Genomic DNA, 26,347 nt, shown 5'->3' on the forward strand with positions numbered 1-26,347 from the left:
TATTTCCCGTTATGGTGAAAGAATGGCAATAGCCATGAACATTTATTGATGCCCGTTAATTGCCTGGACATAGTACGTGTGAAATTTGACACCACGTAAATGTCCATTGTAATTAGTGTCGTTTTAATTAATGACAATTTGCCATGTTGAACTATTATGATATTAATGCACTGTTAAGTTTGACTTATGGTGTGTTCAAGTCCATGTACCGTTGGTGACAATTTTAGTTTGTCAAAAGAAAAAGCAGGTGTGGTCACGATTATTCAATCTCTGGTGTTGTTAATTCTTAATATATTTATCCATTTACAGAAACAAGCGTCTGTGTATTGATGTTACAAATAGTGTCATTTAAAAATAATTATACATCCCCAAATATAAATCCATGCTCACGCAACGATTAGCTTTCTTTTATATAACTACATCCACAACACATACAAAAACAACAACATCATTAATCATTTATTCCTTCAATCGGGCGATAAAATTTGTGTCTTTAGAGAAAATATTGAAGGATTTTATTTGTTAGAATCCAGAAGTTTTTGTGAAATATATTAATGACAGTCAAATAATAAAACATAATGATAAATAGTACAGGGCTTGAAGCTAACTTTTTATGTCACCAGTCCAGCCGGACTGATGGGGTATAATTTCAACCAGTCCGCAGAAAAATTTACCAGTCCAACAGTTTTCCAGAAATAATTAAATATATTTCGTTTATGTTATTAAAATGAAATTTAACTCAATATGCCTCAGTCAATATTGTAACACTTAGATGTGGGATTTATATTTACGAACCAGATTCGTCTAATATTTACAGATCGAAGCATGCCAAATGTGTGTATAAAATTTCATAAGTATAGTTCCATCGGACTGACTAAAACAAATGTATATCAGTCCGCCAGACTTTTAACCAGTCGATCACGGACTGATGGGCATTTGTTAATTTCGAGCCCTGCTTAGTACCTAGTCCCTCATTTAATTTCATTATTAGAAATTGTTGGGGTTTTTTTTCTCTCTATCTCTACATATATTCAAAGCAACTTACTAGTTCATGTATGCATTTCCGACACCTTATTCGCCCGCGTTCTTTAGTTGTTAAAAAATAAAATTGAATATGACAGAAGATGTCACAAGATGTTGCATAGTAAAAGTTTTCAATTTTAAACAATATTTTATTCATAATATGAATGGGATTGGACAGAAGGCACAGTCTATTTTAGCCCTCTCCCTACATCAAGGTCAGAATGAAAGCAAAAACACAAAATATGTAGATAAGTATAAATATACATACAAATACATACACATACATGTACATACATAAATGTACACATACATACATATATGTGCATACATTTACACACATATACCTATAAACGTAGAAAGGGTAAACAAACAAATAGATTGAGAAAAACATTTATATACAGTACCGAGAGAGAGGTGAAGAAAGAGAGAAGAAAATAAGAAAGGTGTAAACAAATACAAGATTGAACAGAAAAGAGTAGTACAGGTAAAAAAAAGAACAAAAAAGAAGAGTAATTGCATATTTGGCTAACTAGTGCATTCAACTGTTTATAATAAGACACTTATAAGAACCTTTTTGTATCTAATACACTTTTGAACAATTAAAAAAGCTCATTGTCTTTAAAACTTAGACATTTTTCACCATATTAATGTACATGTATTTCGTTAGATACCAAACAATGGGTGATATTTGTTCATTTTGTGCCGTGATTGACATATGAAGTGTACATGGAAACCGAGGAAAATGAGCAAAATTTGTCTTGTGTGCGTTTCTCGCGTGTTACCCACTGGCGTTATTCCTTTGTGTCATTTTTCTTTTAATTAAGAATTAGCCGTTTCGCTGAAGTCGTATTTTTACACAAACTACTGGGATTACAAAATTGATCATGGTAATACCAAAAGATATGCCTGTAGACATTAGATAAAAAATGTTTAATTTTCTTTTAATTTTAATTTTTGAAAAAGCTAAAAGAAATTAACGCATGCTACATCGAATTACCGTTAGTTGATAAAAAATTAAATCGATCAAAAGTTACGTCACTTCAAATTTTACCTGTAAACTACGCCACGTCTCGCATTAATATCTTTTTAATTGGAAGTATATTTCGCTAGTTGTAACGGCCATAAATCACTTACCTCACTTCGTTTTAGGGCATTTTGTTTGAACATTTCTTGAAATTATTGACAGGGTATTAAAGAAGTTAAGCCGACTTTCATTTTTCTTCTCAATCCGAATTTGCACCTGTCTGGATTCGGTCAAGAGAGATGCCTCCCCTCTCATGTTACTCTCAAAAACTGCAGACAAAATAATTAATTTTTACCCTTAAACAGAAAACGGTTTAAATTGATTTATGCTTTTTTAAAACCGTGACAGTCAGATCATCCTTTAAAAAAAAAGATTCAGTGTTTTTACCGATAGTCCTGTCTTCACAGCTTCAGTTGTAATGTTTCGATTTCACGGTAATTTAACTTCTTGTATTTTTTTCTATTTATGAGAGAGAGAGAGAGAGAGAATCTTGGGGACATATTCCTCGACTAAACCTGCATTTTATCGCGAGATAAAATTGTCATGTTTCCACAACAATGTCCTCTTAAGATTGAGCGCTTTTATTTCAAATATTCAGAAATTTTTCATTTAGTAATATATTCGCTATATGTTACAAAATGTAAAGCTTCTGAAGATTTGAAATGAAAGCGGTAAAGTTTTACTAACCGTCCTAGTGTTGTTGTTGTTTTTTTTTTGTTGTTTTTTTTTATATAAGTCTTTGTATATATATATATATATATATATATATATATATATATATATATATATATAACACAAACCAATGACAATCTATGAAACTCAAGATATAAAGGAATACGAATCGCATTAAAAGACATCATTTTCCAAGGTTTTCTCAACAAATATGAACAATAAGTACTAGTTTATTTAAGTAAATAACTGTACAAATAATAATATAACTTGGAGAGAAATTTTTCAAAAAGTGTTTTATCATTCATCATTTGAAGTTGTTTCACAGCCAAAATTTTCAATACAATGGCAGACGTTCAAAGGATGGAGAGAAAGAGAAGGACAGACAGACAGAGATCGAATACAAACTGCACGTGTTGCTGGAAATTTTTTAAATTAGACTCACGTTTTGTTCGGAGTACAGTAATAATGAATTCATTATATATATACATGTGTACCCCTTATCCATTGATATGATACTAAGCAAATAGACACACAGTCAAATTATGAATTATAATCATTAATACTATCCTACAACATGTACTTATTATTGTTTGTTTGTTTGTTTGCCTGTGACGCTGTCCCTCATTTTCCACCAAAACCTGCATTGATACATTATGACGTCATTAATTTTGGAGAATATATATAATTATGATATAGCTTTTTCTCAGGTGTTGGATAGCATTTTCTCATTTTTGAATGTTAAAAAAGGTATTAAGCTTTTTCTTCAGAGAGGTGACTTTTTTTTTTTTTTTTTTTTTTTTTTTGCATAAACGTAGCTAATTTCAAACATAAAAGTAATAAGCGAGTTAGGTATGCATTCAAATCCTTGTTTATTATCATTATAATTTTTATTTTACAGGCCGGCATGTTAAAATTATGACATTTTAGAGCTGAACTGATGAAAGGTTCGCATTTAGATAAATTTGAAACTTGTCAATCTTTGGGTAAAATTATATGAATATGAAAAATAAGATTTTTCTCAAATGAAATATTCATAAGTATATTAAAAAAAATATCTAGGCTAATGGCGATTTGAAGACTTTGCACGAGAAAATCCTCTCGGTCTATTTGCATTTCTTTTCTTGCAGAAATCACGTTAGTTCGAGAGTGCTATTTGACCACACCATGAGATTTGGAGAAAATTAACCCTCCTAATGCCCTATTGAACGTCAAACTAAGCGTATATAATATACAAGTGGGTTGCGTTTATAATCCTCTGGGTTCAAAGATTGGAAATCGGCAAATTCAATCATTTCGAACGCTGGTTCAACTTTCCGTTATTGTGTTTCAAGATTTTTTTTCTACATGTCAGATTTCACAATTTCCCCTGTGAATAAGCCCCACTTTTCGTAAAGTTTCATGGATTTTTTCTCCATAAATTTTGCAATTACTGCTGAAATATGTTTTTCAATTCATACAAGTTCTTTTCTTTTCACAAAATTTCAAGTAATGACTCAGTGACACATACTATACATGTGCATCAAATGGAATACATGTGCATCAAATGGAATACATGTGCATCAAATGGAATACATGTGCATCAAATGGAATACCTTAAAGCTTGCAATAAAATTCGTGTGCGCGCGCACACACATATAACAATACTGAACAATAAACGCAGGCTGTGACTATACATATATGTACATAAAATGCACACATAATTTTATACATATATACATACACACACACATATATATATATACTTTTCAACGTTACTATGAAACTGAAACATTCAAGACAAACTGCCTGAAGAGCCGTAAGGTGAAAGTATCAGCAGGAACTGATCGTTGATTATTATGTGATCATTTTGGATTTTATTCTTTTAAATTATATATATATATATATATATATATATATATATATATATATATATATATATATATATATATATATATCGTAAATCATATTGGTGCACTCCTGAGTTGGCCTACAAAAAGTACACATACTTAATATCACATGTGCAAGAAAAATACCGAGCATTTAGATGCACCATGATTAGCAGTACTTTGTAATACTACAGAAAAGAATAGAATAGAATATGATTTATTTCCAAATTAGGGCCCTCTCGGGCATACAGTATACATGAATGTTAACATTTCAATGTGCAATGACGATAAAAAGAAAAGAAAAATCAAAACAAGAGTAAAATATGCACTATTAGTATGAGCAATGTTCATACACGAGACATTTGAACATGATAATACTTATTTGTATTATATGTAAGTGCCACCGTGTATCCTAATGCAAAACAGTCAGAAATACACATAGGGAAATATATATATATATATATAATATATATATATACATGTATATATATATATATATATATATATATATATATATATACATGTACACAACAACTCTACATGTAATAATAGTAAAGGTAGTATAAGTACATATGATTAACTCCACTGTAATGCAAAAGATACCACGGGACGGTGCATTGGTACTAGATCAACATGTCATGTTTATAATGAGTGCATATGTGCAATATGGTTTCATATGGTTCACACATAATATACAGTAATACTAGTAGTATGAGCTTAGACAATGTACATAACATGAGACATTACTTGATGTAATATATGTAAGTACCACCGTGTATCCTAATGCAAAACAGTCAGAGATGCACACAGGAAGAAAATAATAACTACCTGAATATTCGATTCAAATCACTTTCTCGCGTCAGACTTATAACCTCTTCTTAACATGGAATGATATATATTCATATATATATAGTAAGCCATATCAAAAGAGTTTTTAGTACAATCAGCACAAGAATTACAATCAATATATCACGAATGGAGGATTTTTATAGAACGTAAAATCTATTTGAAAGGCATGGTTCAGAAACTTTCTCGAATTACAGATACCCTTGACCTTGTTTACAGAAGTTAAACATAGATGGGTTTTTCCCAGTAGAGCGTTTTAATAAAATTCATACATAAATCCTTATATAGCGTAAAGACATTTTAAGACAAAATGGAATTCGACCAATTTCGAATCTTCAAGCTTACAGTGGGCTGGATGCATGTATCAGTGAAAATCACTAAACCACCTGAAACAAAAAATGAAATAAAATACAATTTGAAAATTAAATAACATATTCGTCTTGTCTCGTGTGGAGAATTTAAGTAAACAATATGTTAAAGACGGCAATCGGAGATTACCAATTGTCTATTTGTAGTCAATTAGCTTAGTTCTGCTCCATTAAAGCGCAAATAAAAGCCAACCAATATTTGACACACCAAAGACACACTGCATGTGCTTCTTTTCTTCATCTAATTACGTTATAATAACTGCGTTCGTTTTCTCGCGGACTTCGGCAAAAAAGACGCAAACTCCCCATTGTGTTCTTTGCGCCGCACAGGAGTAATGGAATATTACGTGGAGATTACAAAGGTCAGGTTTAAACCGTCTAGTTTACCAGTCTTCCGGATGTATCGATCGTTGCTGGCTTGTTCTTTTTTCCTTCCGACTTTGCGGGAGGTGTTGACTTTCATGTAATAAAAAACTTCAAGCTGTCTCGTCAACAGTCCCTGGTACATTTGCAGACAGTCGCATTCCACGCATCATAGCCACGCCTTCCAGTGCGTGTCGTAATCTAAGCTCCACCCCTTGCACGCGCTGCCGTCTTGAAGTCTCTTCTTTCAATTTAAGCCAATAAAATTGCGGTTGTCTGTTGCCAGGTTCAAAAAGGCAATGGATCTGGTTATGGTCTCGTCCTTACAGTAACTGTTGCGACAGAGATATAAATTCTCTCATTCGTAGTAGCAGACATTATTCCCCCATCCTCTGTCGTGCAACTGGTTTGGGGGACAGAGATAGCATAACTTCCATAGGTCTCGCTGTAAGAAGATAGAATACGACAGTTTAAAGAATATGGAGTTTACAGATGTTGATGGGGTGTGTTCTACTCTGTATGGGGACTCTCTATACCAAGCATCAGTACCATCTCTTCATTTCCACGATGCCGTGTATCCGATGCATTCTGGATGGCAACACGATCCAACCCCACCACAGAATATGTTCGACCATCCAGCGTTTATGGGGGTTTCTTCTCCATCCGAAAATGATTATTCACAGACTGACATAAACTGGGACTTTGCATTATCACCTGGATGCGGAATGCAGTACGATGGAAGTGCAGACTCAACTTCAAGCGAAAAACAAGTAGTGAGCAAAAACGGGAAACCAAAACGAAAGCGAGTGCAGTCCGTGGTACAGCGTAAAGCGGCAAACGTCAGAGAGCGGAAGCGAATGTTCCATCTCAATGAAGCCTTTGACGAATTACGGAAAAGACTTCCAGCTTTTAATTACGAAAAGAGACTTTCCAGGATCGAAACCTTAAAGCTGGCTATGACTTATATCTCATTCATGAAGGACATTTCTGATGGCGAGGACCCACAAAACGTTCAATTAAAACCGTCCGCAGCCGACACCTTCAATATGTTCAGTCAACAAGAAAACACCGTCGCCAGTAGTAGTGATGATTCCCTGAGTGCCTGATGTTACGATTCCATTTACCTAATACAGACACACCAGATAGATAAAGAATCCATTCATACTCTCCTTGGATTTGTGACGAGGTATTTAGGCTTTCTATGTAGGATGAAAAGACAACTTAATAAGTGAACAATTCACCACCATTGTCGATCTCCTCATCACTTGCTTGAGGTGCTTGAATAATTTTCTAACACCATATTTATAACACTGTTGATGTTCCTTATGTCTGTAAGGCGTTGAAACTTTGTCCGTCCGTTTGTGGTTATAACACGATATAGAAGATAGCCCGTCTAGAATATTTATAAGATTATTATAAATTTAATTATGTACGTGACAGAAGGTGAAAGCAAAGTGTTAAAATATGATCACGGACATATGAAATCCATAATGTGTTCATTAGAGATGAATTAAATTCTATGTATGTATCATTATACATATGCATGTGTTCACATAAATATTTTTATACATTTATTGCAATTATATTTTTATATCATATTAATCCTTTGTTTGTGTATTTTCAGTTGTGTTCAGATTTTTTTAAAGTATGATTATACAGTTTTTATGACTATGTCGAATGATTTGATATTTTAACATCTTATTTTTGCACGGTATATGCATATTGTAAAGGGGGTAGCATTGCTAAGTAGTCGAAAAAAGTTCAACGTGTTTGAATATGTTCATTTTAATCCCAGAAACGCTCTAAGCCTTTGTGCTATGGTACGCGTTTGAATTCCAAATTCCCATTACAGTTTATGCAATGTAATATGTATTTCATCAAGTTTTTTTTTCTCCTGAAGCTGGTCGAGGTTACGCCTTGGCGTGATGCAGTCTTCCTCTGTTATATATACAGGTGTGAATACACCTGTAAAACAAATGTTTTACTATGGTTGAAATAAAAAAAAGCTTATACATTAACACGTTTTATTCAATTTGTTGCATTTTCTTGCTGTCAGGATGAATAGTTTGTTACAACAATGATATCATTTGCAATTTCAAACTACATAAGGCAGAGGGCTTATGGCGGGTGTGACCGGTCAACATAAGGCAGAGGGCTTATTGCGGATGTGCCCGGCGAAGTTGTAAACCTATTCGTAATTGCAACATTAACTAGATTGAGAAGCATGCGATTTGTCTTTGTCTTTCTTTGCCAGAATGTTCTCTGATTTCTGATATGGAAAACAGTGTGACATAAAATGAATTGAGACCTTTGGGATATATATATATATATATATATATATACACTCCCCAATCTATCTTATATCGGGTGGAGCGCTGGATTTCTCGGCGGATTACTAGTTTTTGCGAAAAACCCGCTAAATATTCCGGACGCCAAAATTACTCAATATACGACATTGTAAGCCTTACTTCTCTTGTTTTATACACAATTTGAAATGTCTGATGGGAAGGAATCATTTGCTGTTGTCGAAAGTTAGAATATTTCTATAAACGAGAGGTGATAAGGTCAGACAGAAAAGGAAACTTATGACAGACACTCAGCATTATAAATGGAAGTCACGTGTCTTTCAGATGAAACTATTCAAGACCGATGACATGTGTTGTGGTTTGGTTCAGAGCCCTCGCTACAATTGTAAAAAAAAAAAAAAGCAACAAAATTAAGGTTTCAATTTGCCAACACACATTATGGTCACAGTTCATTTACTTGATTTAATAGAGACTTTTAGTTAAACAGATTCACGCATCTAACTTATTCCTGCATGTGAAACGTTTCAATTCTAATGAGTATGATGTACATGTAGGTGATGTACAAGACTTAACATTTGGATAGGAGGGCGTGGCGTGCCTGGGAAGATGATGAGTGGGTCTATAGTGCAGACTGCCTGGCAGGGGCCCAACTACACCAAGTGCAATCTGCACTATAGATCCACTCGCTAGTAAGGTACAAAGGTTCGGTAAGAGAGAGTTGCGGGTCTTTCGGATGAATTTCCTGTGTCACGAAAGGAGTTCCGTACAGCACGATATGCGACGGTTCTGGGTGCCAAGCACTTCACTTACAGCTGGTGACAACTCGATATGTCTGAAAACTTAAAGCAAACAAAACAAGGTGATGTGTATAAATGATATCAAAATTACTAATTAAATGATATCAAAATTACTAATTAAATGATATCAAAATTACTAAATTTAATTAAATGATATCAAAATTACTAATACTATGAGTTGAATTTCTTTTCTTACAATTAGTTACAATATTTATCACAGGAGTACTCCATTCTTTTTTGCATCAATTCTGTTGGAAGAGGTTCACACTGTATATACAAATAAAATGGAAACCATGAAGGCATTCCTATCGTTAAGAATGGCTTACACGTCACTGATGCTACATTTGGATGTGGTACAGGAGTCAGGTATGGATCATTAATGCATCTAAACAAAGAAAGAGATTGGTCCAGATTTCTCATAACGAATTTATAAACTTCCAAAATTGTTTATAAACTTCCAAAATTGTATGGATACAGAATAAGCGTTTCCATTTATTGATGTTTAAACATAGCGAAAAGTATTGTCTTATAATTTGTGTTTTCTACACTCAACAGAGCTAACGTTTACGGTCACATTTATTATAATGAAAACATTTTTCGAATTGTTTTTACTTAACACTAAAGCTCTCGAGACAAAACACAGGAGCGTACATGTAATGAACGTGACGGTAATTTATTGCAGTATACATAATTTTGGGATGAATAAATGTCTTGATCCGTCCCCATATTATGTTTTATTCGTGAATTTATGAATTGCACTTATTCGTTTGTCGTATACACACGTTTGTCACAATAACAAAATACGAAGTGTAGATCACCAAAACATGCTGACTTGTAGAATACACCCGATCAATAGGTAAACAAATCAATCTTTTACGATTCCTGAATGACACTGTTGTGTCTCTTACCTGTGTGGTATTTCATTCATGCCCAGGTGTGAGGCTCCGCCCCCTCGTCGTGAAATCCCGCCCATATCTCGCCCAGCACGCGACTGACTGTATGCTTGGTTATTTACCTACCTGAGCGAATAGGAAACCGTCGATCTGTTACCTGCACGCTCTCCGGATGATATATTGAATGAATATAGATATACATCAAAATTTTATTTCTTGTAGCACAGTTTTAAGAACCTACCACATCTTTTGACAGATTTTGTTTCGCAAACTGTGGTGTATGTGAAAGAATTTGTAAGGTAGAGTTTTCATTTTATAGATTAAAATTAAACGCCCAGGAACACACAACCTTTTCTTGGGTCAATGTTATAGTGCTTGTAAATTTACGAGAAAACTACGGATTAAAGAAGAAACTGATTGATTTCTAAAGCGTCTTTCCAATCATCGTGGATCTGAACGCGTGACTGAAGGACTCGTATATCACCGTAAAAAAGAACTTTGCACTAAATGCTATGTCTAAACTCCCCGCACTCTTCCTGATCCTCTAGGTGTGTGTAAATGTTAGGTCTGAATAATTCTCACTCTTCCTGATCCTCTAAGCGCGTGTTAGACTTGGGAATTTACATTTAATACCGTTTGCTTTAAAATCTAAACTTAGATGCACACTCATTAACTTTCTATAGAATTTGATGCAAAGCAGAAAGTATAAGAAAAAAAATTGAAGTTCTCAGCGAGTAAAAATGTTTGTATTGCTGAGTACACACCACATCTTTGTTGCCTACAGCTGACTTTCTTGAAAATGTCAGCATGGTAACTACATTTTAAGATTTACAATGATGCATGTAGAAAAAGGTGAAGGTATTTTGTTTCATCTCCATCATGGATTAATATTTAATATGTATCAATATGCTTTGATTAATGAAATGTCTTTAGATGAAATAAAACAGAATCTAGGACATAATTTAACTTCTAAGATGTAAATAGTTGAAATTAGGGCAGTTTGTAGACTCTTAATTACAATATCAAAATTAATTGAATCTGTAACAGGGAACGTTGCAATGTTAAAAGAGTTTGATTGATAAGCAAAGAAAGCAATACTTCGGATCTCAAGTAAATGACAACCTAAGAGTACTGTTTTTAATTGTTTGTTTTATGCCCTTTTGAGAAATTTTCCGTTTGTCAGTTACACATGAAGATTTCCATATTGCTTATGACGGCAGTAACCCGTGGAATTCTGGAAAATGAAATGTTTTAAACATGATTCATTGACGTACGATCAAATGGACTGGGGACGAGTTTTGTCAATTTGCAGGTACAATATACCTCTCCTTAGATATAACAAATAGATGTCATGAAAGAAATCATCACACACACAACCTACTGGTTGTACATGTGAAAATCATATATAAACTATTTGAATCTACAATATTCAACTATGAATTTTTGCACAGGGGCGAAAATATTTTGTTTTGAACAGTATAAAAGACAAATTTACATTGCTCCAGAATACATGATATGAATATTCGGTTGGAGAGAACGTTTCGAGAACTGGGACACTTTTTATATACAACAAAGAAGTGATGTGCATATTTCTGTTTTAGATATAAATTACACCTGTTCCTGCTTGGAGGACCATGCAGACCGAACAAGGCGGTGATTTGCGCCAGTTAATGTTAACGGCCAACGTCATTGGTGACAAACAATCAGTGTTCTTCACGGGTTGTTTGGTTCTTCACGTCGCCGATTCTGTGATTTATTGTACGTGAACATTACAATTGCAAGCCTGTCGTATCTCCAGCTGATGCTACATGTAGGTATAATTCATATAGTTGAATATACACCCATTTCCAAAAAAAATTAAAAAAAATTCCTTCCATCAATTTGTTGTGTTGTTTTATTTTGCGTAGAATTTTTAAGTTTCTATACACATATATATGTAATGTATACGTATAGAATATGCAAATAGATTTGGGGTAATCTTAGCTTTGAACATAAATCAATTTAAAAAGCTTAAATAAGAAACGATGTCATACATCTTCTTTATTGTACAAGGTAGTTTTCCCCGTCTGCACTCTCTATACATTTACCCACGTCAATTCAAAATTCACAACACCACATGCACTTTCTAAAATAACAGTTCAATCATCATACATAAAAAAAATTACAAATGATTTCTAAACTTGCATTGTGTATGGCATCTGCAAATAAGTTGGAATCTGAGTTTAATTCAAACAATAAAAATACATTCCCGAAAGTTTACACCAAGCGTGAACGATGGATGGGTGCTGGTAAACACTCTCTCCAACATTGACGTTTATCTAATAGACAGTGATGAGATAGTTAGTTGGAAATTGAACCCTGAATTCGAAATAAAAACTATTTGGATGAAAAAAGCACACGCTTAGGCTCCATAAATAAGTAAAAGAATGATAATGGCATGAGGTATTTTGGACATTGTGCACTGTGTGTACATCCTTCTTTCTTTGACACTTCTTTGCTGGCAGACAAGGCTATCACGTGCCGCTAAAGGAAACCATCCTGGCATCATCATCAAGCATGCGCACTCTCGGTAATGACGGAGAACGGTCCTCGTTCAAGCCTATTTTGTTCCTAATTAAGGATTATTCATTAATCAGGCACGCCTGCATTTGTCGATGCACATTGTTTATATATTGGGCTCTTCCGCGATGGTATATTGGCAATTTTCCGTATGTGACGCTTGTCAATTTACCGGTACAAAGAAATTATAGGATATGCTTAAATTCTGACACGTGACGATAAGGACACTAGAATCAACCACATTAATAAGCGATTAATTATTAATCAATCCGTCGTCATTATTAGGTTATTGTACATAATTGATAATGAATTGCCACTTCTGCACGCACGTGTTGTGTTGTTATTTTTGTGCTTACACTCGATTCCATACGCATAATAAATGAACGACAAATACAATAATCATAAATGTGCACCGTGCTATTTATAATTTTCTCGAAATATAGATGAATTTAGCTGACAGATATATGCATCATTGTACGATAATGGGAAATGAAGTACGTTATAATTTGAATATTATGCTTTCAAATGCAAGAAACTGTTTTGATATGGATGAATAGTATAACTTGTGTACTGCACGTATCGAAGTAAATAGGGGCCTCAAAATTTCACGCATTCAAGAGCAAATATATACTAGTTTGCGATTATTGATAACTTGTACGTATATGTAACGAATGTTCAAAGACATTACACCCCACATCTTTAAAAAATTCCACTGTATCGGCGGTTGGGTATCTTGCACGTCGCAATGTATTTTGTTGCTGTCCTTTATTCTGTCACATACTCAAGTGGTGGCCTAAATTGGTAAAACGCAACAAAAACGATAAATTCACCACCACAGCGCGGAAACCCTTAGATATACCAGAGACGGAGTTCGTGTAACAAAAATCCCATTTTTCATATTTGTAAATAAATAATTGTAAAACTCCATGGGCCAATGCACGGGCCTTCTGGTATTAAATCCGTTAGAGATGATGAATTTATTTCCAGTCTTTCTATTGAGCTCTGCACGCTTTTAAACTCCCCGCGTATTTCTTTACAGCTGCAATAAAATAAAGGACAAAAGATGGAGCGAGTTTTATATTATTTCTTTCTTCTGCCTTTCTTCACTTTTATTCAATAAGTTAAATATCCCTCCTTGCTCACTCTGAAAAGAGAAGTCGTGTAAATAATTCCAAACATAAAAAGGTAGAATTTTCCCTATATCTTAATATTCCATCGTCTTCGCCTCAGTTACCATAGTAAAATATTACAGACGCAATCGTATCACTTCCGATTGAATGACTACCCGCACATTTCATCGCTTGATTATGTCCCCATCTGAAAAACGACAATTTTCAAACCGTTAGTCCATATACGATTCAGTAATATCACATTAGTAATTTGCAATGTCATTTGTATAATTCCGACGAAAACAGATTTAAAAGGTAGTGGAAGAAGTTTTCTTTAATGTCCTTGGCGACGAATTTCATTATATATTCAATTGTCGATATTTACAAGATCAAAGAAAAACAATGTTTATCATCTCGACATATCTTATCTAGACTCATTGTTACTTTTAAAGAGTTGTCCAGTGATGAAATGTACATGTATATGTACTCTTTTAAGATTCTGATTGAAAATTTACTTCCTATTTTTGCATATTCTCCATGCTTGACAACCTTTTCCACTTCCACGTTCTCCATATTGCATGTCATGTTATTAGATATGTTAAAATCCATATCATATGTCATGTATCAGCCCGAAGGCCGAAGACCAGATGAATTTTGCGGTCAAATGATTGAAAAGAAATAAATGATTGAATATTCATGAAATGTAAACTCGCTAAACAATCTCAAACATCGAAACTGCATGATTAACGGGTAAAGCACATCTCTCTCCCCGCTAGTGGGTTTAATTAGATCAGTAATTCTTTTTTGCGAAAGAGGTTGAAGGGGAAGGTGGGTTTTTTCCCAATTAGATGGAACATTTACTTGACTTTCTTCGTTAATTATGATAATACTTTTGATATTTCTAAACAAAATGGTTTTTATTTCATCAACATAGAGGGACAATTGGCACCAAGAGAATATTTTGAAAAAAAGATAGATTTACATGAAATATATAGTGAGAGTTTTCTATGACCTCCATTGTAGTGTTGTAACTGTTTTCTGTATAACTTCATTTCTCTATTACTATACATGCACTATATTGTAACATATGAAGATTCCATTGATCTCGGTACATGCCTTAATTTCTAAAATTAGGATGTCGTATATCCGTGTAATCGATCATTAAAATGTTTAACGGATGATGGTAATGGTCTTCCTCTTTTAAAAAGAAAAAAAAATTACTTATTGCTAAGACGACACACACTGTATGCGTCACAGAAGACCGGCGTCGTGTTGGACACGGGAAGTTAGTGACCTACTGCTTTCCCATATAAATAATTTAAGACAATTTCTATGAAACAAACTGAATTTCAGATCATGTTCAGTCAACTGGATTAAAATTTGATTGATTTTATATTGTTTAACGTCCCTCTCGAGAATTTTTTACTCCTATGGATTGATTGATTAATTGAATATTGTTTAACGTCCCTCTCGAGAATATTTCACTCATATGGAGACGTCACCACTGCCGGTAAAGGGCTGCAAAATTTAGGCCTTTGCTCGGCGCTTATGGCCATTGACAAGGGATCTCAGTTTTTGCGGTCTCATCCGAAGGATAGCCCCATTTAATCGCCTCTTACGACAAGCAAGGGGTACCAAGGACTTATTCAAACCTAGATCCCCAGGGCGAGTCAACAGGAAAATTGAAATGTAATCAATGGAACGCCTTCAACTGGAACGGTTGCGAAAGTTACACATGTATTATATATGCGACCATCATTCTATAGCGTTTCTCAATATTCTTTGAACATGTCAAAGTGAATTTCTTTGAATTTCAAAATTTTTCATTTTGCGTGGATGCCTGTATAAACATGTATCTCTAAATGTCCGCAGGTGATTTTAATTTAACCATGATTTAATTGTTGTATTAAGATAATGCGTTTGAATATATAGATGTTAATTTTAAATTTTCATTCAATGGAAGTCTTAAATCTTAATGTTGTACAGTAACTGTTACATTCCATGCAAACAACCCACTGTTTACTCAGCTTGTTGAACCGATTTGCTCTCCTCTCAAACCTCCATATATTTAAGTACAAGGAGACAGAGCAATTAATCGATACTTTAACTGTTTTTTTCATTTGCCCGAAGACATGGGATACCCCCAAAACATTTATAGATGTTTGAATATTCTAAAAACCGATATTTACCACAAAATTTTCCAATGAATGCACCCATGTATTTGCATTTTTCAAAATTTTCAATGGAAAAATATCATCCCAAAATTTCATATCCTTCAAACACGTCTTTATTTTTGGTCCATGTCATGTATTAAGGAGCGATTTACATTGTCGTTTGATGAAATACGTGTAATAGGAAATCCCATGTAAACACAGTAAAATTTTACTTCATTTGATGCGTCCACGATCTTGGGTATCCTATGACATTAAATGGATAAAATTAGAAGAAACACAGGCTGTTGTAAGCAGGTTTTGTGACCCCGCCGAGGTTTACAACTTAGCTACCGTTTGTGAAAATAAGATGGTATTAAATTATCATTCCTTACACGTATACAGATGTTTGATCACAATACGATCGCGAGGTCCAAAGTCTTCAAGGGTGAAACCTTTGTACCAACTTTGTGTCTGGTGACCTATGATTTTGTATTTGATGCAATGACATTTATTTTTCAAGCACTTTTCAAGACATTCACGCCCGGGGGCTCATTCTCACACACTTCACAAAGCCCCACACACCTTTTTGAAAGGAAAGTATTATCATCTCTTGATATGATATAAAATCATAACTATAGATACATGTAGTTTATATACATAACATATAATTCGGCACTTTTTTATGGACTTTTTCACTTCGGAATACATAAAGGAAATCTCACACACTTACTTAAAATAAATAAATACATTGTAAGGATATTTTTAGGAAAAGTAAGCAATTTCCCAGGGAAACTTGATTGATCTATAATAGAAAATCTAATAAGATATTGTAGATATGTTTCTAATCTAAGCTCAGTCATGGTCTGTTCGAACCCATGACTGACTTATTTCAGGGTATTGATGATTATTGAGGGCATTATAATTACCGCTGACTGCAGAATGCATTTTTATTTCAATGCACGTCAGCTTGACTTTCGTTTTGGATTGGTATTCATTCGTGTGGTCTCCTCAGCGTGCCGCTTACCACCCTGTTTATCGCAATTTCATTCTGCTTATTTGGAGTTGTTGTACATGTATCAAAGTAGAAAACGAGGTTAACAGTTAAAGTTCCCAAGCCGTAGTAAATTACATGTCCTACAAGGAGGCACACTTATATCGCTTTCGTTGTTTTGCGTGACATTACAGCCTAAATCATCGACATCCATCCCTATTTTACGTAGGAAAGAGCGTATTTGATACAGTCAGTGTTGTTCCGCCGTATGTGAAAAAAAAACCCTGCGCCGTGAAGTTTTGATATCATGAAATACAATCCATATGTATTATTGGTGAAATACGGTTTATCCTGTTATCTAGATGTGTAATTAATTCGCAATTAAGAGGCGGCGTTATCACTCTTATCAGGGCCTAGATAAAGATTAGGGGATTAGTTTTTGTGATCACGTAATTTTAAACTCCGCAAATTTTACTTCCGGGTTGATATCTAAACCAAGTTGTACAAAGAGTGTTCTTGCGGTTTTAGTTCAAAAAGATTATTTAACATAATAAACTTCATATATTCAGTTTTCGTTTTTCTGTCACAAAACTTATCTCGCAAAATTTTCTTAAATGTTGCCTCCGATTTTTAAAATAAAATTCATGTTGCAGATTTAAGCTGATAAATAATGCTGACTCTGAGGAGTTTCCTAGGATTTACACGGCACGGTCAAATTACCCCAAATTATCAATATTTTCGCCAAATGTTACCCGACGATAGAGTTTTAAGTTACCCGAGGTTAGATACCATATCGATAAATCTTCGGATGATAAGTACAGTTGTATCGCAACACTTGTGAACGTGATGTATCGCTAACATAGGAGACGTTTAGTGTAAAAAGGTCTGCTGAACGGTTTAAGTTTTATATGAAGATGTTACACACACAGATTCATCACACATACACACACACACAAATATATAGATAGGTAGATATATATAGATAAAGATAGATACATAAATAGATAAATAGATAGACATATATAAAGATAGATAGATAAATATATTTGATAGATATTGATAAAGATAGATAAATAGATATAGATAAAGATGCGAGCCGAGTCGAAAATTAAGCAACAGTGTCGTGGCCTCTGCAGTGCTTCTGAACACATATACACACGCGCACACACACACACACATACGCTTTTGTTAAGGCCCATTGCTCCGCTTTAGCTTCGCGGCAAATTGTTTCTGTGTTGCTGCCACACTAATTACAATAATTATCTAAGGACTTTGAGAGTACTATTCTGAATATAAGTACTGAAAGGGGAGTTCTAATGCTTCAGACATTTTCGTGATTTGTAAATCTTCATACATAAATGTTAATATTAGAAATATTCTTCGCATCCCCCCCCCCCCCCCAAAAAAACAACCTTACTTTTTCGTCAGGATCATTCATCTTCAATCTTAGTAATAACGAGATGTAAAAAATTCTGAAACTGACAGATGCATGTGTTTTTATTAATTTTGTTGTTGTTTGTTTGTTTTGTTAAGCTTTATTAGGGTTAGTATTAGTATATAAGAAAATAATTAAATAATATAACAATCAACTGATTTAAAGGTTAAATAGGAACGTTCGAAATGAGAGCCCTACATTTTTAGTGGGTCATAACCCCATGCAAAAGTAGGGCTCACATTTAATACATATAAAACAAGCAGACATAGATTTCTATGGATGTACAATAAAATTTCAATGTATCATTATAATAACAAAGACTTTAAAACGTCATGATACTATCTCCATAAAATTTCATAATTTTATGTCATTAAAATGTTATGGGTATATGATTGAAGAAATAAATGTAGAAATTGGACCTCGTTTTCTTCCTATTAGAATAAAAGGTACCATTTATCACCTGTCTTTAATATGAATTGTAGCCGTTACCATTAGAATGGGCACAAATGTAAAAGACTCTAATTGTAAAATACATAAATCCAAAGTTATCAAACATGGAAATACCGTAATAAAACTGCTCCGCGGCATTTAACGAGATTACGACCAGCTAATATCTAACCCAGTCATCTAAAAGCATGGCATCGCATTATCTTGGTCCTAGAGCACATACAGTAAATGTAAGCCTATCTACCCTACATGTACAGAACATCAGCACATAGAAATATCATTCCCCAAGAAGAGATTTATCCAATCCACACGGAGAAATTTAATACATGTCAATGCGCTTAATGTAATTACAAAGCTGTATGTGTATTTTAAACGGAATCAAAAAGGGTTAGATTTCGTCAAAACAAAAATTCAAACTTAAGTTTGAGTTTTCTTAATTGAACAGTCAAATTTTGAGTAAACTCTCAGGTTTAAGTCCAAGTTGCGCGAAATCCAGGTCTGAACTTCCTAACTATGTGTAGTTACTCGGGGAAGAAACCTAGGTGGTCCTCAGTACATCTGCCACCCCCCAACAGATGTAATTCTTTACATAGACCTTTCTGGATAAGAAATTACTCTGAAATAATTGTTATGCATAACGTATAATGCTCATTATATTATCAAATGTTCAAAATGAACAAACGAAGTGTCGATCCGCTTGATGAGTGATGTTCCACATGATTTGGCACATGTGAATGACCTTACTCCGTTGCGTAGTCTACTCATATGATTGATATATATTCATAATTGGTTCCGAGAACCTTGTTTGTACGAAAATTATTTTCAACTTCTACAATCGTCATTGATAAATAAACGACAATTTTCAACCAACACTATACGTATTGTGTTCTTAATCACTGCCAAGAAAAATAAAGCTGTGACTCTGGGAAAAAAATCGGTTTCGTCAAATGTATTATTCTGAAAATGGAGAACATGTTTTTTAAAAACAACAATACACACGATAATGGCATGACGGTTATAGCGTCAATAATGGGATATTTCTTTTTCCCCCTCAACTATCTTTTAAAAGCGTACATGAAAAAGTGAAGATAACGAACAGTGATCAATCTCATAGATACTACAAACAATGCAAAATTGAGAGCAAGATAAAAACGGGCCCCAGGAAACACCTGTTAGAATGTGGTTCTATTGTTTTAAAATGGTCTGTTCAAACTCAGGGAGAATGATATGCAATTGTATGATTTTGAAAAATATATTTGAAAAAATAATACATATATAAATTAGATGCTTTCATAAGACAGTAATACCCACACGCAAGTGTTTGCCCTAATTACACTTTCCGGCGTACATGTACTTGTGTAACTAGCAAACAAGCCACAGTAGTTATCATATAACACATTGTTGTTGCACATTTCAAGATGCAATGAGTATTCTTTAGGGCGAATGCCCTGGGGTCATCCAAAACACTCTTTCATAATAGTTGAAATATATTCCAAACAATTGAGGTCCTGACCCTTAAACCATATGCATTCCTGCTGCACATATAATGTATCAAGATGTTTTGAGTATTCTGATGGGCAAGTGTCCCAGGGTCATCCCAACCCCCATCATTTTTTGATTGTTCAAATATCTTTGAAATGTCAAGATTTCAACCCTTAAAGCAAATATGTTTTGTTGCACGTGACAATGTACTGGGCACCAGGGTTTTGTTCGTCGTTTTCCGTCCCATTCGCCCCTCAATGTGAAAAGATAATTCCAAATACTAGTATTGCACAGCTACAGGGCACGACCAATCACCTCCCAAAAGATGATTTGGCTACTGTATAAAATGTAAGAGGAGTTCTGGGAACAAGGTTTTTCTACATAAAACTATCATATTTCAACCCCCAATTGGCCGCAGGTTGAAAATGAAAATTCTGAAACCCTATTGCACATCTATAGGACACCAACAATAGCCTTCCAAAATATGATTTGACTACTGCGTAAAATGTAAGAAGAGTTTTGTAAAACAGGGCTTTTTTTGGTCGAAATAACGTCTTTTTTATCCCCATTTTGACCCCGGAATAAAAACGACAATTCCGAAACCTTATTGCACATCTACAACACACCTTCAATCACCGTCCAAAAGATAATTTGACTTTTGCGAAAAAAGTAAGATGAGATCTGGGAACCAGATTTTTGTAAACACACACACAAACCCCATCGTTTCCGACCCCTAGATTGAAAAGGAAAATTCTGAAACCTTCTTGCACATCTATAGGACACCATCACAGGCCTTATCGGTCACATGAGTACTAATGAAAAAGTATCACTACTATCAAGTTCTATGAAATCTAGAAATCATTTCCTATTCTGGATATCTACGCTAAATTCTAATGTTCAGCAACAGTATAAAACCAAGATGTGTTTTAAAAACTTCAATGCCCTCAAAGTGCATACACTGAAGAAAGGCTTTACATGATATAGTAGGTGTATTAACATTAAAACATTAAAAGATATGACTAATTTGGACCCATCCTTGAGTGAGAACCCTGTGTTGTGAAATTCACCATTTTGGTACATCCTACTCTGCTATTATTAAGCATGCATTTAGATTTTATACAGTATCAACAAACTTACACATAGATACTATACACTAAGTTTGGCCCACCCTAATACAAAAAACCCTACCCCTGGGATCATCAAATTTACAATTTTGGTAAAGGACTACATGCTCTTTCTAAATATTCATTTAGTTTCAATCTAGAATCAATGACGCACAAAGAAGATGCTATTTAAGTGTTTCACACATAAACACTATATAGTAAGTTTGGCCCCGCCCTGGGGGTCAGAATCTCTTCCCTGGGGATCATGAAATTTACAATTTTGGTAGAGGCCTTCCTGCTCTACATCACTATGCATTTAGTTGTTTTTAACATGTGCGGTTGTAGAGTTTTGAAAACTGGTCAATTTTGAACAGTTTCCCCCGCCCCTAGGGGTGTAGCTAGGAATCCTGAAATTTACAATTTATGCCCCCCCCCCCCCCCCCTGTTCCAAAGATGCTTCATACCAAATTTGAAAAGAATTGGAATGATAGTTATCAAAAAGAAGTTCAAATTTCTATTGTTCACACATTTAATAACTGACAATTTTGGTCCCACCCTAATACCAAACCCCTACCCCTGGGATCATCAAATATATGATTTTGGTAAAGGAGTACAGGCTCTTTCTAATTATCCATTTAGTTTCAATTTAGTATCAATAGCACTGAAGAAGATGTTATTTAAGTGTTTTACACATAAACACTGTATAGTAAGTTTGGCCCCGCCCTGGGGTCAGAACCTCTACCCCGGGGATCATGAAATTTACAATTTTGGTGGAAGCTTCCTTGCTCATCATTACTATATACTCACTTTCTTTGCTAGATGCCCAGTAGTAAAGAAGAAGATTTTAAAAGAAATACATCAATTTTACAGTCCTTTACCCACTTAGGGTGGGGATGGGGATCATAAAATTTACAATGCCCGGTCTCCTTTACCTACAGATGCTACATACCAAACTTGGTCAAGATAGGCCCAGTAGTTTCTGGGAAGAAGTTAACGGACGACACAGAACGCACGACGGACGCAGACCAATAGCAATAGGTCATCTGAGTGACTCAGGTGACCTATTGATAAAATCCAAATAAGGAGAAGTGAACAAAACATATATCCAAACACTGTAAAGGTATGCGTGGATCCATTCTTTTAATTTTAGGGGCGTGCATCCCTTGTAATGTCATCCAGATGGGAAGTCCAACCAATATAATTACACGTGGTATATGTACAAAGTATATTAGAACTTGAAGTGCATAAATATAGGCTAATATATGAATTTTTACCAATCCCAATGAGGAAGGTGGGGTGTGTGTGTGTGTGTGTTCCGGGCCAATGGTTTTCCCCTCTGTATCCAAGTCATAGGGTTTGAACTATTAAAATCTAAAGGAGGCATGACTCGCTGAGTGTAAACGTTTTTTTTTTTTTATATATATAGAACATCATTTTCTATATAACTTTCACTGATGTAATTCCTCTTTTACACTTTTATAGTAAATAAATACATAATACTAGTTCTAAAGGCCACGGTACGCGCCTCCTATACACAGTGAAGGGTTTATAGAGTATAAGATGTTAAAAGTGATGCAAATAAATTTTAGTCTTGATTTTAAAATATCATTTTATGATATTATCTTGATTTACAATATTTATATATTGTACTTAACTTGATTGCAGAATTGAATTGTGGATTGTAGTTTTGTCAATTTCCCAATTTCCGTCAAATGTTTCCAATTTGACAGAAGACGTATAGGAAACTTGGATTCCCAATGTCTGTTCAAAGACCTTCTCTGTGTTCTGTCAATTCGTATAATTGAAATGTTTAGCCAGATTTCTTTCTGAAAAGGATAACTTTGGTAAATGTTTACCAAAGTTATTGATTTGCGGTCGAACTCGCCAAACACTTTCGTCAACGAAGTCAGGTGAACTCATTATGAAACAGACAACGCCTGTTTGAGATCGGATCCCTCTGTATTTGCCGAAAAACAAATCCAGGGGATTTAAAAAATTGCACACAGATTATGAAATCGATCTAGAGAAGCATTTCAAATAAAAAGTACCCTTTACTTTCAATAAGTTTTAAACAAAATTCTGACAACGAACTGCAAGGAACATTGATGAAAGAATATGAATGAAAATCAAACAGCGAATCATTTGTTCATCATGTGTTGCAGACGTTAATCATGTTGATGTAAATGTTTGGAGTGTATTAATGAATAACACTCACTTTGATATCATGGAAACAGACGTTGATTTCGTTTATTCACAGACTATCGTTGTTACAGAAGCAGAGCGTGAAATGATGTTTGCCTGTCGTACAGGTGACCACGTCTTATTGTGGCAATGGAACATATTGTGTATGATCAAAATAGCATTTTTGTAGAATGCTCGATCTCTTTCACAACCTGAACACCGATTCATTCAGGACGCATGCATAATTATCGTTCTTTTTAAGTCTTCATTTCTCAATCTTCGAAATCAGATGGCACTAATATGAATAGAAAATACATTTGTCGTTTTTCTCTCATTTTCCCTAAAGAGAAATGTATGTGATATTAGTATTCCAAAATAGATGAATTACACAGTTATAAAACCTTGCCCTGCAGTTCGGATCCTATTCCATTGCCCGTGTTCCCTACTTTCCATTGAAATGTATTAGATATGCTAACGAACTGGACCTAATGATTCATAAGACATTGCAAACATACACACTACGAAAATTCAGCACCGACTTTATATCTGTAATAAAATTGTCTGCAAATGTAAAACTTATACGGTACCAATTTTGATGCACCAGATGCGCATTTCGACAACATAATGTCTCTTCAGTGATGCTCAACCGAAATATTTGAAATCCGAAATAATAAACTTGTACGAGCTATTTTAGGGGAAAAACAGAGTGCCAAAACCTGAAGTCATATTCGTCTAAGGATAAGAGCTTTGCATGAGGGAGATAATGTATCCTTTCAACTGCACTTGGGTTCATAAATAAATGTAGCTTAAATGTATATCTATATACTTTATTTAATCAGAATGAATGACAATGGGAAAAAAAAATTAAATAAGAAAAATTGATTAATAATCTGAATATTAATTTTGCATTTGCTGTTTCATGAGATTCGAATATTCAGTGTTTCTTATTATGAAATGTACTTTACACTTTACATACCGCACGTTACAGAGAAATCACATTGGCTTCAGCTGTATGGTTTGACGTCATCGAAGTATTTCAGAGAGAAGAAAGAAATGCAATATGGAATCTGTCTGTACCGTGTCCATAGACGTCACCCGGATGTGGACGGGGCAATATTCAATGAAATTAAAAACTAGTGCTGGGAATCAATATACAAGTAAATCTCTACACGTGTTACCCGGATAAATATCACAGGTCACTTTTGCACCAGCTGCATGCGGTTGATGACAAAATATGAAGTACCTGTGGCTATGGAGAGTTTGGTTCAAGGTGCATGTGTCTCTCCGATTGTTTTCTGTAATTTGAATTGTTAAGATTCCAAACAAATTTCATTTTTCTGAATGTTTTGGGAAAACGACTCTGGTCGATCTTTTTAAAACAATATTATCATGTAAACAGTAACATAATATACATTTTGAGCTATTATCGATACATCCTCAAAAAATAGAGTGTGCTTTCCGACAAAATTCTTTGAAGAATCTGAACATTTTATATTGTACGTTTTCATTTTCTGAAATTGAACTCTGTCAGAAAGAGCAGTATATGCACAGTCTCCATGCTGTCAAATAAAAGGAAAATTATCACTCGTTAATTCTAGTGTCACGGCGGGAAAGATCACTCTCTTGTTTTACAGTTTTTGTATAGACCTTTACTGGGCTATCTTAAAAGGGGTATCAAATGGATTTATCAAAAGGAGCAATGTTATCGTACAGATATTTCGAATTTCCTGACGCTGTCAATCATTCCCTTTTATGAAATGTAATTATGATTACAAATTACGCATTCAATGGAAAGTAAAATGTCGAAGGTTTAAATTTTTTATAATACAAGTTGTAAAATGCATAACTATTGTTTTATTTAAATGATAGTCTCCTTGATTGTCACTGAGACAGAGAATAAGCTTGATCCGATTTCATATTGCAAATTTCTGTTTGTTGAAAACATATTCAAGTGTTGACAAAACATTTTGCCGTGCCGCAGACTGGTTTTCAAGTTTGAAAAGTATACAAAGGCGTTCTTCCTGGCACGCGACGGGAATATGACCACCATTGAAGGCAGTCCCGCACTGAATGACGCAAACGGTCGTGATCGGTCGTCAAATTAGCCAATTCAGTGGTGCTAAAAAGTCTCTTTGTTGAATAAATGTAGTCAAATTTCTCTTTGACTAAAAAATCACTAAAGTCGGTAAATTGACATCATTTACCATACATTGCTGTTAAGTTCAATGTATCAGAACCCATTTAACTCTCTAAAGTAAGCAAATTATTATAATTAAATGCGAGCGTTGGTAATTACCGTTGTCATTATTATATTGCTATAGACGGGGTATTCGGGTCTAAAGTATGAAACATCGAAAAGACATTGAAAAAATAAATAAGTGGAGATTCTTTCCCATTTTGAATGAGCCTGGATCTGTTATAGATATTGCAACGATAGCAGGATGCTTTGTCATAGTAGCGGTACGCAATCACCGCAGTATAGACACCACAATTAACAAAAAAAAAAATCTTCTATGATAAAAAATGTGAAAATACAAAACACATTGTATTTCCTTGGTATTAATGATCACAAGTGATGTATTGGCTGCGGTTATTTGACGAGGAACAACATCAATTCATTCGAAACATACATATACTGTCATTTGTTTTTATCACCCCTTTCCTTAACAAAACATTTTTACTTTAAGTACATAAAGGATTTGACAAAACCCCTTAGTTATGAATCATACA

The 26,347-nt window shown here is 34.4% G+C and overlaps 1 protein-coding gene across 1 annotated transcript; it reads left to right on the top strand.

Annotated features, from left to right (window-relative positions):
• Positions 1-6,482: 6,482 nt before the first annotated feature.
• Positions 6,483-8,173, top strand: LOC125666315 (transcription factor atoh7-like). Its single transcript, XM_048899493.2, has one exon. It carries the CDS (start codon positions 6,641-6,643, stop codon positions 7,265-7,267), a length of 627 nt encoding a protein of 208 aa, XP_048755450.1. The 5' UTR covers positions 6,483-6,640; the 3' UTR covers positions 7,268-8,173.
• Positions 8,174-26,347: the final 18,174 nt, after the last annotated feature.

The sequence above is a fragment of the Ostrea edulis genome, chromosome 10, assembly GCF_947568905.1.
Source record: "Ostrea edulis chromosome 10, xbOstEdul1.1, whole genome shotgun sequence".
Taxonomy (NCBI): domain Eukaryota; kingdom Metazoa; phylum Mollusca; class Bivalvia; order Ostreida; family Ostreidae; genus Ostrea; species Ostrea edulis.

Bases quoted from the DNA above. Each gene is read 5' to 3' on its own strand.
- LOC125666315 (XM_048899493.2), top strand. From the start codon at position 6,641: ATGGAGTTTACAGATGTTGATGGGGTGTGTTCTACTCTGTATGGGGAC.